We start from the raw sequence: 16,429 nt of genomic DNA, 5'->3' as shown, positions 1-16,429 counted from the left end.
TCCACTCTAGTAGAAGAGATACACATGTACATGAATAATTCAAGACAGAATGGAAAAAGAACTTCTGATGAGGTTCAGAGCTTGCCATCATGACTGTAATTATCAATTTCAAAGTACAGAACGTAAAATTCCTTCACAACTTCATAGGTAATTATATCGTATAAAGAAAGATTATTTTATATTTTTTCCTAAGAAAATCCAATGTTTCATTTAAAATACAGTAATACTTGTTTCTGATAGAAGAAATTCAGTTTCTTTAAAATGGAAATCTGAGCTTTTGACTTCAAATTTTTCAAAGATCTAGTCTTTATCCTCCCTTTGCTAAAGAGTTGTGTAGAGGTGTAGGAAAATGCTGATTTGGCCGATTTGAACTGGTTTAAAATTTTTCAGCCATTTGCTAAGCTGACTTAAAATAAAAATCTGTGGTCTCCTCTTTTATTTCAGTGTTGTTTCTTGGATGATTTCCACTCTATTAGCATGTATCTGCCAAAATTTTATTCTACTAATTATTACTTTTTGAGCTGTTGGCATGGTGACTCTTGAAATTTTTTAGTGTAAAATCATAAAAAAAAGAAGGCTTGGTTTGTATAAATCTTTCTGATAAACTGGGAATACATATTTGTACATGTATATTTTTAAACTTCATTTATTTAATGACTTGCAATCTGCAAGCTAAAAATTTTGTATGTGTTTTTGATTTACTATCAAAAAGCATTAAAAATATCTCAAATTTCAACACTCTAAAATTATGAGCCATATTTAGTAGTTAAGAGTAGGATTGAATTTTAAAATGAGTGGCAAGGCAAAAAAATTCCACTTTTTATATTATTGTGTTTTTATATTATTTATTGTGTCATTTTTTTGAAATGAAATAAGTGAAGAGAAATGCTCTCTAAACTTTTCTTTAGCTTCATTATCTAGCGAGAATAAATTCAATCTGATAAGGCAGAATCTTTAAAAATTTTTTTAAGATTTCATGGGTTATCTTAAAAACAAAAGTAGAATAAAGTGAAATTTTAGCTCGATTATTTTTAAAAAGTAATTTCTCAGATTTTTTTTAAAGCTCCTGGAGCTTTTTGATAGTGAAGATCCCAGAGAACGTGACTTCCTGAAGACTGTTCTGCATCGAATTTATGGGAAATTTCTGGGATTAAGAGCATTCATCAGAAAACAAATTAACAACATTTTCCTCAGGTAAATTGGTCGTATATTCATATATAGCACTTTTTTCCCCCTCCACATTTTCTTTTTATTCCAGTTCCTTTAGGTTAATTTTTAATAGCTGAAATATGCAAATTTAAGTGACAGTATTTGAGTCATTTTTAGCCTATTTTGTGGACATCATTTGATTGCATCTAACTTTTTAGAAACTTTAACCTACTTCTGGGCCGGCGCCGTGGCTTAGTGGTTAAGTGTGCGCGCTCCGCTGCTGGCGGCCCGGGTTCGGATCCTGGGTGCACACCAACGCACCGCTTCTCCGGCCATGCTGAGGCCGTGTCCCACATACAGCAACTAGAAGGATGTGCAACTGTGACATACAACTATCTACTGGGGCTTTGGGGGAAAAATAAATTAAAAAAATAAAATAAAATAACCTACTTCTCATCTAAGTGGATAGTAGTAATGAAGACAGTTTTTAATAGGTAATACTAGTCGTATTCATGTTTAAGATTTATTGAGAGGAAGAGAATTTGTCTAGTTACCTATTTCTTTGAGCTTTTTGTTTAAAAAATTTGTATGTAAATACTATATAAATCAATAGCTCATGGAAGTGCTTTCCTTTGATTTTCTGACAAAGCTAATTAAATTTATATGGGGCTTATCTTTTTACTACTTTGTAAATAATAATCTGTTAAGTAGTTGCTTCAGATTAGAAGATTTCGCTTTAATACTCACATTTCAGATTTGGTTTGTTTGTTTTAACTGAAGATCTGGCAAAATTAGGCTAGCATTCCCACACTGTAACAATTAGAGATGAGTAATAGCTGCCCCCTCTTGAAAGAGCATCTTTCTCCAGTTCTTCTTTGACCTCTCCTAAGTCCATCTGAGTCATTTATGATACCTTCCCTGTCCTGTAGTCATTTGAGTTTATGACTCCCTGCTTTAAAGGCCATCCTAATCTTGGAAAGCTAGGCAGACTGTGTAGGTTTAGAGAAATTCTGAATGAAAGTGGCTTTATTACATATGGGTCCTTTTCTCTTGGATTTTCCTATGAGTAGAGGTTTCCTATTTTGAAAAGTATTTTTTTGAGAAAACCATTTCTCTTGTAAATTTTTAAGTAAAATAAAATATTCTAGGTGAAATTATATTGTTATCTTAATATATAGCAGGTTTTAGCAAAAGTATATGTGGTTTAATAGGAAATAGACCTTCTTTTATAAGATTGCTAAGAAGTAACTGATTTGGGTCAAAGTAGCTTACAGAGAATTCCTAAAGCATGTTGGTATGTTTCTTACATTGTCCTTTGGATTGATGTCCTGACTTCCTGTCTCTCTCTGTTTTCTGATGTTTGATTTTTCATTACATCTATCTTTATTTTAAATTCAGGTTTATATATGAAACAGAACATTTCAATGGTGTTGCTGAACTCCTTGAAATATTAGGAAGGTAGGTCTGTTTTTTTGTTCTTTTGAGAATTAAGTAACTTTGAATGTTTTATGTATTAAAATCTTAGCTGGGGTCAGAGACATTATTTCGTATTTTAGAGTTTAAATATAAAGCGCAAGACATATTTTCTCAACTGAATTCTTATTATAGTTTTTTAGGGGGTCAGCATATTAAAATACTGCCATGCAAGACATCTGTTTCAGAAGAGGCTTCCTGCTTTTGAAGCTGTGGCATGTTTTATGCCTGATCTTGCCAGACTGCCTCAGAAATTTATAGGATCTGATTGGGAAGAGATGAAATAAGCTATAGTGAATCTTTGATGAAGTTACAAGAATTTTTGTTCAGATGTTGATAGACCATTCTTAATCCATCTGTTCTTTTTAAAAGAATCTACAGCCTTTGATTTTAATTTACATGAACATTTTGCCTTCCTTATTCACCACATAGCAGTATTAACTTGAGAGAAGTTTAGACTCTTCTGTTTATATTTAGAGAATGATTTTCATCTCCTCTATTAATATTTAGAGAATGATTATGGAAAGAACTACTTCTTAATTTCAGATCTTTCAATAAGTAAGAGCAACTACCCATTTACTTCAGAAAATGTTGAAAATTCTAACAATATTGTGATATTGACTCTCCTGTGGCTTTACGCAGGAAAAATAAAGGCAACAATGCATAAATAAAGTGATAGGCCTTATAGGAAATGAAGATAGAAATTGCTTACTGGGACATTAATTGGCAGTCCTAGTTTTCTTTTGGGATCATTGAATGACAGAGGAACAGACTTCAAAGTAGTTTGAAGATGAGTAAGTCATTCTACACCAGGATTGAAGCAGGGCACTGTTCCTTATGTACTCATGGGTATAATAACTTTTAGAGATAAAGTGGTAACTACTTACCCCTTCCCCCTGCCTTTTTTTCCCTCCAGTATTATCAATGGCTTTGCATTGCCACTGAAAGCAGAACATAAACAATTTCTAATGAAGGTTCTTATTCCTATGCATACTGCAAAAGGATTAGCTTTGTTTCATGCTCAGGTAAGTTTCAGAAAAATTTCAGATGAAATGAATATGGTTTCAAAGACTGATATAAAGACAGAGAAACTGAAAAATATTGAGGCGGCAATTTTAAGTATAATTAAGCAATTTGCTTTGTAAGTTGCCCAAAGCAAATTTTTATTATAATTTAAAAGTATGATAGTATTATTAAATAAGCTCAATGTACTTTAAGTGTAGATATAGGAAAGATAATATCAAGTTCTCTTTTCTAGTCCAAGCCCTGACCTAATTAACTATGTGACTTTGAATAAATCCCACATAATCTGCAGATTGTTCCGTCTAGCCGTGATAACCTAGTTAGAGAATGATTTTAGTTTCTCTGTTAATATTTAGAGAATAATATCATATTAGCATAGGCATACATGTAGCAACATGCTGAAAAACTAAAATGTTAGCTCTAGTCTTATTTCGTTTAACTTTATATTCAGAAGTTAACTACTCAAAAAAGTATCTTTTTTGAACTAGAAGTTACTTTCAAGGTTAAAAAGTTACACAATTGTGAAGATATTCATTTTCATATATTGGGTTAAACTAGAGTAAAATTTGTCAAAATGTGGTAGTCATTTTTGTTAGCTAAATAAAAAGATCCTGCATCACTAAATGTTATTTCACTCAGTAATATTTATAAACTGTCCCTTACATTTTAGCTAGCCTACTGTGTTGTACAGTTCCTGGAGAAAGATACAACACTAACAGAACCAGTAAGTATTCTATTTATTTTTATGTTTTTGGTCTACATTGTAGCATTTCATTGTAGCTTTCTTCATACCCTTATAGAGTTATCAAACAGAAGTAGTAATGTACTTTAAAATCATGTAGAAGAAGGAATGTGAGGTTAATCTACATTCAGAGAATGGGGTTGGGAGGGGGAGTTCTCATGAATTATAAGATATGTCTTGAATAACTTAAATATAGATTAATATTAACATATAGTAGTTGAGATGTGTGATGACAGGATCAAATGACTACAGTAAAATTTTATATACATATTATCTTTACTGATAATCTTTTTGATCTTCCTTTATCTTTTAAAATTAAAACACACTGTGAGGGTCCAAAAACTATTCCCTTGAGTTTTGTTTTAATTTTGGAAATAGGATTTTCCCTCTTATTAATGATAAACCACATGATAGGGATTGAAAACATTTCCTTGCCTTTGGTGATTAAACTATAATCTTGGAATAAAGGTTGTTTACTTTATGAATCAGCATAGCAACTCAGTCTTTGAGTTCTACTGCTTACTATTTGCCTACAATATGAAGATTCAGGAGAGAATAAAAATGTTATGACAATTGACTGAAGATTCAAGAAAAAGAAGAGATAAGGTAGGGAGAAATAGCATAGAAAACTTTTTTTTTTCTTGTGAGGAAGATTATCCCTGAGCTAACATCCGATGCCAAGCCTCCTCTTTTTGCTGAGGAAGACTGGCCCTGGGCTAACATCCGTGCCCATCTTCCTCACTTTATATGGGACGCCGCCACAGCATGGCTTGACAAGCGGTGTGTCGGTCTGCACCTGGGAGCCGAACCTGCGAACCCCGGGCCGCCAAAGTGGAGCGCGAACTTAACCACTACACCACCAGGCAGGCCCCTAGAAAACATTTTAACCTTGGTGAAATAAGTATTTTGAGAGTGCTTTCTAGGTATTCTAAATCTAAATATTTAAACTAAGAGTTCTTGAAGAAAAGCAAATGGTTTGAAATATTTAAATTATAAGATTTTCTTTATATTATGAACTTTCTGAGGCTATGCCTCGAGGTGCTTGAAAAAATTATTTACATACTATTCCCACTTTGACTTGAGCTTTGTGTAACAGAACAAAAGATATTCTTACATTCTCTGGTGTCTTGAGTTTTTAGACTTTTAGACTTACAGTTCTTTCTGGAAACAGCGAAAAACAGTTTAAAGACAAATCAGAAGAATGAGAAGCCCAGTATTTACATGAAACCACATAAACCTCTAAAGTGGATTAAAATGTAATACAAACCCATGATAACTCTCAATAGAATTGAGACAAAGAAAACTCATAACAAGTCATGGTTCATGCTTGATGAATAGTAAACAGATATAATTTAAATATAATTAAATTAATGTGGGGTGGCTAGGGGAGATAGGTGATTTCTTTTTAAGGAGTAGAAGATTAGGGAGAGGGATGATGGCCATACATCTGGCTGAGGTGAGTTGGGTTAATGAGAGTTGGAGCAGGATGAGGAGATAGTAAGGTAAATGTCCAAGTTGACAAAGGAAATATTTTTCAATTCATAGAGATCTGTAGATATAGAGATCTTGCAATTTCTACCATAGGCCATTTCAGCACCAAAATTACAGCCATATTACTTGGATTTGAGCCTTAATACTCATTTCCTACAAACCTGGCATTCATATCAAAGCTTCCTACAAATGATAAGTAAGTCAGAGCTTTGGCTAGCTTATTACATTCTTTATGTACCTAAATCTTGTATTGAAATTATTTTATTTTCTAAAATGGAAATGACTTTGTTATTTCTGTTTATGAAAGTAATGTGTATTGACTTAGTTCACACAATACAAAATCATAAAGCACAATGTGGAGAAAGTTCCTTGCAATCTTGTCCCTTAGAAATAACCACATAAGTTGGTGAATATATTTCTAGAAATTTTTTCTATGAATATATTTATGTGTAGGTTAAACTAACAGTGTGACAGTGCTGACCAGATTTTTTCACCTCCCAATATATTGTGGATATCTTTCCCTATTACTCTGCTTCATGTTTTCACTGGTAGCATCAAATTCCAGTATATGGATTACCATAATATATTTAATCAATCCTCAGTTAATGGGCACTTGAGTTATTGGAGTTTTCATTGTTATAAACATGTTGTTGGGTGTGAGGGGATGTTTTAGTGTGTTGGAATTGTTCTGTGTCTTGTCTCTGGAGTTGGTTACAAAACTATATGTGTATAAAAACCCTCAGAACTGTACAGCAGAAAAAGAAAAAAAATTTTTACTGTATGTTAATTTTTTAAAAAACCAAATTATTAAAATCAAAACCACGTTGCTAGGTCAAAGAGTACATGGAAATTTTAACATATTCCAAATTGCCTTCCAAAAAGTTTTAATAATATTCCAATCCAGAGTGTGAAGATGCCTGCTTTTCCTCACCCTAACCAATGCTGAATATTAAGTTTTAAAATTTTTGCTAGTCTAATAGGTCTAATAGTCTAAATATTACTTTAGTTGGCTTTTTTTTATTATTACAGGGATTGAACCATGTTTTTATATGGTTTTTGGTCACTTATATTTCTGTGTCCTTTGCCTTTTTTTTTTTTTTTTTTTTTACTTGAGGAAGGTTCACCCTGAGCTAACATCTGTTGTCAATCTTTCTCTTTTTGCTTGAGGAAGATTCGCCCTGAGCTAACATCTCTGCCAGTCTTCCTCTATTTTGTATGTGGGATGCTGCCACGGCATGGCTGCTGATGAGTGGTGTAGGTCTGCACCTGGGATCCGAACCGGGGCTGCCAAAGTGGAGTGCGCAAACTTAACCACTAGGCCATGGGTTCAGCCCCCTCCTTTGCCTACTTTTAACTCTTTTCCTATTATATTCTTTATCCATTTCAAGTTTTTCTTTTAACTTTGAATATACTGTTTTTTGGGTTTTTTTGCGTGTGAGGAAGATCATCCCTGAGCTAACATCCAATGCCAATCTTCCTCTTTTTTGCTGAGGAACATTGGCCCTGGGCTAACATCCATGCCCATCTTCTTCTACTTTATATGGGATGCCGCCACAGCATGGCTTGACAAATGGTGTGTCGGTGCGTGCCTGGGATCCGAACCTGTGAACCCTTGGGCCGCTGAAGTGGAGCGCGCACACTTAACTGCTGTGCCACCGGGCCAGCCCTGAATATACTGTTTTTAATCTTTGCCTTAAAGAACTAGAAAAAAAATTTTGTTTATGTAGTGGAATCTATTCATCATTATGGTTTCTGGCCTTGACGTCATGCTAAGAAAAATCCTCCTACCTTTTGAGATTATAAAAATATTCTCCAGCATCATATTCTAGTTGTTTTATGAATTTAGTTTTTATCTGTAAAAACTTTATTCCATCTATAATAGTTTCGTAGGCTGCCATGACGAATTACCACAAACTTAGTGGCTTAAAATAACAGAAATTTATTCTCTCACAGTTCTGAAGGCAGACGTCCAAAATCAAGGTGTGGGCAGGGCTGCAATCCCTCCAGATGCTCTAGGGGAGATTCTGTTCCTTGCCTCTTCCAGTTTCTGGTGTCTCCGGGTGTTCCTTGGCTTGTGTCTGCATAGCTCCAGTCTCACATTGCTGCCTCCTCTTCTGTCTCTCCTCTGTGTGTCTCTTATAAGGACACTTGTTGTTGGGTTTAGAGCCCACCCAGAGAACCCAGGATGATTTCGTCTTCAGATCCTTACTTAATTATATCTGTAAAGACCCAATTTCTAAATAAGTCACATTCATAGATTCTGGAGATGAGGACATGGACATATCTTTTGGAGGGCCACCATTCAACCCACTACACCATTTGAAATCAAAATTTTTGTGTAATGGGTAAGCAAGTGTATTGGTTCTCTATTGCTACATAACAAATTATCACAAAATTTAATGGCTTAAAACACAAACATTTATTATCACATAGTTTCTGTGCATCAAGAATCCAGGCATGACTCAGCTGGATCCTTTGCTTCAGGGTCTTTCACAAGGCCACAGTCGAGGTGTTGGCCAGGGCTGGGGTCTCATATAAAGGCTCAGGTGAGGGAAGATCTGCTTCTAAATTCACATGGCTGTTGGCAGAATTCAGTTCCTCAAGGGCTGTTGGACTGAGGGCCTCAGTTTCTAGTTGGCTATTGGCCAGAGGCCACCCTCAATTCCTTGTCATGTGGGCCTCTCCAACATAGCAGGTTGCTTTATCAAAGCTTGCGAGATGAGAAGGCTCTAGAGAGTCTGCTAATAAGATGAAGTCACAATCTTTTGTAACTTAGTAATGGAAGTGACATTCTGCCCTTTTTGCCACATTCTGTTGGTTAGAAGCAAGTCACATAGCCCACACTTAAGGGGAGGGGATTACACAAGAGTGTGAATTCAGGAAGGGTCATAAGAGATCATTTTAGGGGTCTGCCTACCAAAGGAGCTACATTTTTTTCTTTATAAATAGTGACCCACCAGTCCAAGTACCACCACTAAATTGACTAATTTGTTTCCCATAGAACTGAAATGCCACCTTTGTCCCATGGTAAACTCCATATATACTTGAGTCTGTCTAGATACTCTTCTATTTCATGTATCTTTTCTGTCAGTTTCCATGCTAATATCATCTTGTTTTAATTGCTGATACCAGTAGTGCAGGTTCCATTCCATTAATTCTCCCCCTAATCCCCCCCCCCAAATTCTTGGCTATTTCCTTACATTTTTGGATTTAGAGTAAGTGTTTCTAGTTTCAGAAAATAATTCAATTGGTATTTGATTGAAATTATATTACATTTATAGATTAAGTATAGGAGAAATATTTGTATAACATTAAATCATCTCATCTATTTGTAGTCTCATGATATTCGGTAAAGTTTTATATTTTTCTTCATATAAATCTTAAACATTTCTTGCAAATTCTATTTAGGTAGTTTTTGTTATGAAGGCATCTTTTTTATTTTCATCTGATTATTACTGATACTTTGTTTTGTAAAGGTATTGATTTTTATATATTTATCTTTTATCTGGCCACATATTGAATTTTCCTATTCATTTTAGTAATTTTTCAGTTTTTTTAAATATTTAGGGGGTAGATAATTATTATATACTTAGACAAATAAGTATAATTCTGCTATTCCTTTCCAACATTATTTATCAAATCCTTTTTATCTTACTGGATTGGCTCCAGAATGATGTTCTTCCCATTTTTAATATAAATGAGTGTTCTTCATTACTGGACCACACCAATATCTTAAAAGGCTGGCAAAGATCTATTACCACAAAAGCACTAGGCCCAGATGGTTTTACAGCCTATTTTCAAGAAACTATTATATAAGATGATTGCTGATGGTTTCTGATAAATTCCCTTAGTTCTAGCTTACTAAATTTTTGTCGATATATAGTCAATCAAAAATATCAAATAACTGTTCAGAATCTTCTGAGATGATCATATAGTTTTTCCCCCTTTTCACCTATAATGAGTGAACCATCCTGGAATTCTGGAATAAGTTATAATAGGCAGGTACTATTATTCTGTTAATATACTGTTATATTTAGTTTAATACAAATTTTTGCAACTTTGTTCACTTAAATTCATGATTCCTTGTGTTTTGTTGTATTTCGGTTATCAAGATTGTGCTAGCCATGAAATAAATTGGGAAGCTTTCTGGCTTTTTTGGTGCTTCATGATGGTTTAAACAATAGGAATTATCTGTTCCTTAGTTTCTCCCTAAAATAACCTCCCTTCCTCACCTCCCAAGGCTTTATCATATTTTCCTTTATTTTTTTAGTAGTAAGTAGCACTTACTACTATTAAAATTTTATTTATATGTTTGATAACTTATGTTGGTCTCCCTGCTTCATGAAAAGCAGGGACCCCATCTCTCCCAAGTTCATCAGTGTTCCCTAGCATCTAGGACAGTATCTGGTACAAAGGCACTCAATAAATACTTGTTGAATCAGTAAAAGTCTAAAGCTGAGCAGACAGTCTGGGGATACACTTAGATATTGAATCATATTGATCTACTTCAGAATGAATATTAATATAATCACAATTATTAAAAATTTCTTGGGATTAACCAGCTTCATTGCTTATTAATTCATGCTAAACTTTTCCCTTTTTGCAGGTGATCAGAGGATTGCTGAAATTTTGGCCAAAAACATGCAGTCAGAAAGAGGTGAGTTTTGTTCAACAAAAATAGTGCATTTTATTAGAACTTCTCAATCTCAGGGCTATAAACCATGCTTCTTTGAGCTGGCTGTAGTGTCGCTGCTACCAACCGGGAGACGTTCTACGGGGATTAGAGAGACTAACGTAGAATACCTGTATATTACAGTAAATTGCATATACCATCAAGACCTTTTTTGTCCACTGTGTAATTTGGAGGTTAACCTTCTCATTTGTATGTTTTCGACATTAACATCATATAATTTGTCATATTATGTTTCTTAAAAGAAATTTTTTTAACCTAGGTGATGTTTTTAGGAGAAATTGAAGAAATCTTAGATGTCATTGAACCAACACAGTTCAAAAAAATTGAAGAGCCCCTTTTTAAGCAGATATCCAAGTGTGTATCCAGTTCTCATTTTCAGGTATGATGTTTTCAGTGAAGCCATTTTTATTTTATACTATTAACTTCTTTTCTCTTTTAGTTTTGAAATTTCTAAATGTCTTTTTTAGGTTGCAGAAAGGGCACTGTACTTCTGGAATAATGAATATATTCTTAGTTTGATTGAGGAAAATATTGATAAAATTCTGCCAATTATGTTTGGTAGTCTGTACAAAATCTCCAAAGAACACTGGAATCCGTAAGTATCTTTTATGTTGATTGTGTTATTCTTGTGTTTTTGTTTTTTTAACCTTTTGGTCATTTTATCTCCTAATTCATATGGGAAACCTTTTATAAAGTTTTAAATGTATGTATCTTTATGTTCTTACTTTCAATTTAAAATTGCAAATCTCCCTGATCCTGCTTTCTACTTTTCTTCTTACAAATTATGGTAGTTGGATCTTTTTTGCTAAGGAAGACGGACCCAGGGCTAACATCTGTGCCCATCTTCCTCTACTTTGTATGGGGCACTGCCACAGCATGGCTTGACAAGTGGTGCGTTGGTGCACGCCCGGGATCCGAACCTGTGAACTCTGTGCCACCGAAGCGGAGCGTGTGCACTTAACCCCTAGGCCACCAGGCCAGCCTCCTTTTTCATCTTCTTTTTATGCTGTTACTCAGGGTTTGAGACAACAGACTCTAGAGCAGAGATGAAGATAACCATAACGTTTTTAGTTAGTTTAATCTAAGCGTGATACAGTGGGAAGAACATGAGTTTTGGAATCAGACAGACCATCTCTACCGCGACTGGCTGTGTGAGCTTGAGCAAGTTCACTAAACCTCTTGCACTTCAGTTTATCATCGCTACAATGGATTAAGGGAATCAGCCAGCATTTAACCCATTTCAGAAATGATAGTGTTACATTTCTTATCTGTTAGTAGCATTAATAACCTAGCGCTGCCTTATTTTCGTTTTAGGACCATTGTAGCATTGGTATACAATGTGCTGAAAACTCTAATGGAAATGAATGGCAAGCTTTTCGATGACCTTACTAGCTCATACAAAGCTGAAAGACAAAGGTATTTGATATTTTTAATTACAGTTATCTATCCATTTTAGGTTAGTTGAATGTGATTCAGTTCAATAAGGTATCTTCTCTAAGTTAAAATTAAGAAGTCAGTTACATTAAGCATTACAATTTGAAAGTCTCTAAACACTTTTAAGTCATTTCCAGGTAAACTTCCCCTAATGGTTAGATTATGATTTTAATGTGGATCATAAATCCTGTTTATCTTATTCTGAGCCTTAGACTTCATCAGTCTGGTAGCATCTGCGCTGTGAAATACAATTTATGCCGAATTTTAAACACTATTTTATACAATTTGATTTCTTATATTTATGAAAATCGTTTTTGTCTACATGGGCTTCCAGAGTGAGCGTTAACTCTTCAACTGCTCTTTGCACAATAATTGTATAGTTTTTAAGCTGCACATCTTAACAAGGTGGTATTTTAAAGTCAGCATAGTTCTTTTCTGGGAAGAGGGAACTCACATAATGATATGCCTCTGGCTCAGTACTATTAATTAATATTTTGTTCCTTGCAATAATATATATATTTTAGAGAATAAATGATAGCACACATCAGCATTTAGGAACTTGGCTTAGTGATTACCTCTTTTTGAGAACTTCATAAATTACTACAAAATAATCTAAAAATTACTTCCTTCTCATATATTTATTTGAAACTTAAGGGGGGAGGGCAGTAATCACTGTACCTGAGCCCACCTGTCATTTGAGGATAATAGCTACCATTTACTTCTAATAAGTATATTACCTGTGCTGTGAGGAAAAGATGATCTATTCTGATCATAAGTTCCTAGTCATGCTTTTCTTGTGGCAAGTAGAGAAAGGACAGCTCTTCCTCAAGGCCATCCTAGTCCATCAACAACTAACTCAATGTATTCTTTCTTTTAAACAGCACTTTTCAGGCAAGTATAGAAATTAGGTACCTAGTTTGAGCGCGAGGAAGCAATGGGAAGAAAGAAAAGATGATTAGGATCATATGAAACTTATATTTGAAAAATGTATATTTTACATGACTAAAAATAATCATTACATCTTACTATCTGCATAAAGGAGCACCTTTGTCCCTTTAAATTGTACATAATTGCAGAACTATAAGCCCATGTTTGTTTTCACATGTTCATATAGCCCTTCAGAATAGTTTGGTCCAGGTTATTCAGAGGTGTTTCCTTAGAATTGAAATTAAGTAATTGAAACAACATATAAAATATTTTGAGTTTTGGTTTTTTTAGAGAGAGATTATTCGAACTTTGAAGTTTTCATTTGACACATAAGAGATAAGAGACAGTAAGATACAGCCTGGTTAGTGGCGAGAGATGTGGTGCCAGAGGATGTGGATTCTACCTGGAAATGGCTCCAGACTGACCTCATGGCCAGCCCTTCAGTCCTGTTTGTAAGAGAGTGGTCATGAGTACTACAGTGACTGCAGGAGGCTTCCGTGAGGTTAACATGAGAGGACTGGGTCACTGTAGAGCACAGACGATACAGCGGTCCTGGTGGTGATGTGATGACTTGTAGGGGTGGGAAAGCAAGTAGTAACTTTCAGTTGGTATGGGAGATGCACAGACATGCTGTTACCCTTAGGAGAGTGACAGGGAGTAATGAGGTGCTCCAGGGAATTGGCCTCAAACGCTTTAGTAGAGGGATTCAAGTGAAACGTGGGTGAAAAATGTCTTCTCCAGCAAACTTGCCCAACAGCATGTTTCTTGAGGCTCTGAAATAAAAGTTTCTGATTACAAAAATTTTGGTTTATCTACAGAGAGAAAAAGAAGGAATTGGAACGTGAAGAATTATGGAAAAAATTAGAGGAGCTAAAACTAAAGAAAGCTCTAGAAAAGCAGAACAGTGCTTACAACATGCACACTATTCTCAGCAATACAAGTGACGAATAAAAAAAGCCTACCACCTCTGTTTGATAGGCACAGTTTTCTACACTTTTTTGAAATATGTAAAAATTACGAAACAAACCTCATCAGTATAATTAAAAGGCCAATTTTTTTCTGGCAACTGTAAATGATGAAATATATGGACTAAACATAGCCCTGTGCTATATCATGGCCACAGTATATCGTAACCTTTGTCTAAGCATTGATTTGTGTCACTTCTGAAGTTTCACAGAAATGAATGAACTTTCATTTATGATATGAGTGAGATAATTATGGGAGTGGTAAGAATTATGACTTGAATTCTTTTTTTGATTGTGTTGCACATAGATATAGTAGTTTGCTCTGTATATTTTTCCCTTTTATAATGTGCTTTTCACATTGCTGCAGACCTTAGTTATATCCTAGGAAAAAGAGTATTTCCTAAAATAAAACTAAGGTATAATCCTTACCCTTCCCTTCGTCTCACCCAGAAATATGATGGGGGAAATTACCTGCCCTAAGCCTTCCTTCATTAGAGATATTACTGTACTCTGGAATTTGAGCAAAAACTTAAATCTCCAGGCTTTTTAAAGCACAAAATATAAATAAAAGCTGGGAGAGTAAACCAAATTCTTAAGATTGTTCCTCATGACCATCCTCCTTCATCTGTAACTTCCCAGTGTGATGAGCACAGATCAGTGGAGGCAGCGCAGGTGAACACTCAGCCTGCCTCTCATCAGTTCATTCCTCCTCTTCCTCCCGAAGGCTGAAGGCAGGGCCTTTCCAGTCCTCACAACCTGCCCTTCCTCCAGTGCCCTTCTGACCCAGGGATGGAGGCTTTGAGTCCCACAATGTGGTGACACAGAGCACTCATTGTCACTGCCTGGCTTTATTTAAAGGAAATGCAGTAGGCTTACTCTGTAGAGTTCTGAAAAAGTTGACTATAGAGAGGTCTTGTATGTTTTTACTTGGTCAAGTATTTCTCACATCTTTTGTTATCAGAGTACCATTCCAATCTCTTAACTTGCAGTTGTGTGGCAAACTGTTTTGTAATGAAAGATCTTCATTGGGGGATTGAGCAGCATTTAATAAAGTCTATGTTTGTATTTTGCCATATGTTGTCTTTGCATTTTTCAGCTCTAAGTTTGGGCGTGTAGAAGCCTGCCCCCCTTTTATACATACATGTGTGTATATATAGAAAACTTTAAGGCAAATTGTGGGATATACTCTAAGAAAAGGAAGCTCGTGTGTCAGAGTTGGGTGTTCCAGCCATTTACCAAAGTATATCTATCTTTTACAGATTTACATAAAATACTGAGTTCTAGGATATCCTTCCATCCTCCTCCATGGCCCTTCATGTACAGAGGATGGGTTTAATTTACCTTAAATGTTAGTTTTAATTAAAATAGACACAGGAGGATAAATCTCAAAATCTATAATACTAGCACTGTTTTTTTGTGGGGGCAGGGAGATTGTGGCAGAATCAGAAGTCAGAGGTTATTATCAAGTTTTCAACTACTGATGTCTGATTCCACTCTCTCACACCCATGAAGAACTGCAGCATGGGTTCTACACGTTATTCCTTGGTCACTGTAAAAGCAACTCCTCTCACTCGCTGTGGCCCCAGGAGAAACTCTTCCTTTCAGTACACGGCTCACAGTTTACCTTGTTCTCAAGCAGCTGCCTTATCTCAGCCATCCAGGTCCAGGTGTTCTTAACCAGCTCTTCACACTAACCCACCACCAGCCAGGATTACTGACAGCTGGGGGCAGCGCAGGTAGAAGGAAAGGGTGATGCTACTACAGAACACAGAAGAAAGGCAAGGCCCTGCCTTTCCAGAAAGTGAAGGTTAGGTCTAAATGTCTATTTTGTGCAATCAGGTTTAGACATATATTTCTTTTACTGAAGAGCAGCCAGAGTGGATTTTGGCAGGCTGCAGCTAATAGTTTATGAAGTTTTTCTTCTTTGACGAGCTAAAAATGCTCATTTCCTAGTTATCTACTTACTGTAACTAAAGCACATTGAAAAGTTCTCTCAACTTTCCACAATACAGGAAATGCAGTTTTAGTATGTTCATTGGAGCAAATTTTATTAGATATTTAAGTAATATTAAAGTGGTGTGCCACCTTTAGAGATACTTTAAAAAAAACACACACCTGTTTTTCAGTACAGTTAATGTAAGCTTTTATGCCTGGCTTTGCACTGGCCTTACAATAAGATTATATAGAGACGAGACCTAGGCTAAAATTCAAATTTGCATGCTTCTCTGGCCTAGAAAAGTAGCAGGGAATATTTCTTTGCACAAGTTCACTTTTAATAATTCAACCAAAAAACAGTTTCTTGCTGCTAAGTTAGACGAGATAAAAAGGCTCTACTCATACATGTGAATTGTTTTCTTTCAGTTACCTAAAGCCAGGTTATGAAATTCAGGAAATGCTACCAAGTCCTCTTTGGGTGCAAAGGGCATGTAAATAATTTAAAATTACGGAAACAATTTTCATAACCTTCAATCAGCCGATGGCCACCACGTGAAAAATACCAAGACAGTACTCATCTCTGTCACAGGCTAGGCT

General features: G+C 35.3%; 1 protein-coding gene across 1 annotated transcript in view; it reads left to right on the top strand.

The window, feature by feature from the left end:
* Window positions 1-14,968, top strand: part of PPP2R5A (protein phosphatase 2 regulatory subunit B'alpha) — a 69,111-nt gene extending 54,143 nt beyond the window's left edge. Inside the window, exons 5-13 of the mRNA XM_004424892.3 lie at window positions 1,064-1,194; window positions 2,548-2,607; window positions 3,539-3,647; window positions 4,316-4,369; window positions 10,485-10,535; window positions 10,831-10,950; window positions 11,039-11,166; window positions 11,886-11,987; window positions 13,751-14,968. Coding sequence (XP_004424949.1) covers window positions 1,064-1,194; window positions 2,548-2,607; window positions 3,539-3,647; window positions 4,316-4,369; window positions 10,485-10,535; window positions 10,831-10,950; window positions 11,039-11,166; window positions 11,886-11,987; window positions 13,751-13,883 — 888 coding nt within the window. The 3' untranslated portion in view covers window positions 13,884-14,968. The remainder of the gene's footprint in view (window positions 1-1,063; window positions 1,195-2,547; window positions 2,608-3,538; window positions 3,648-4,315; window positions 4,370-10,484; window positions 10,536-10,830; window positions 10,951-11,038; window positions 11,167-11,885; window positions 11,988-13,750) is intronic.
* The last annotated feature ends 1,461 nt before the right edge of the window (window positions 14,969-16,429 follow it).

Source organism: Ceratotherium simum, chromosome 2 (genome assembly GCF_057802395.1).
Source record: "Ceratotherium simum simum isolate JZ-2026a chromosome 2, ASM5780239v1, whole genome shotgun sequence".
Lineage (NCBI taxonomy): Eukaryota > Metazoa > Chordata > Mammalia > Perissodactyla > Rhinocerotidae > Ceratotherium > Ceratotherium simum.
The sequence above is the reverse complement of the archived record's forward strand: the minus strand, read 5'-3'. Positions and strand labels throughout refer to the sequence as shown.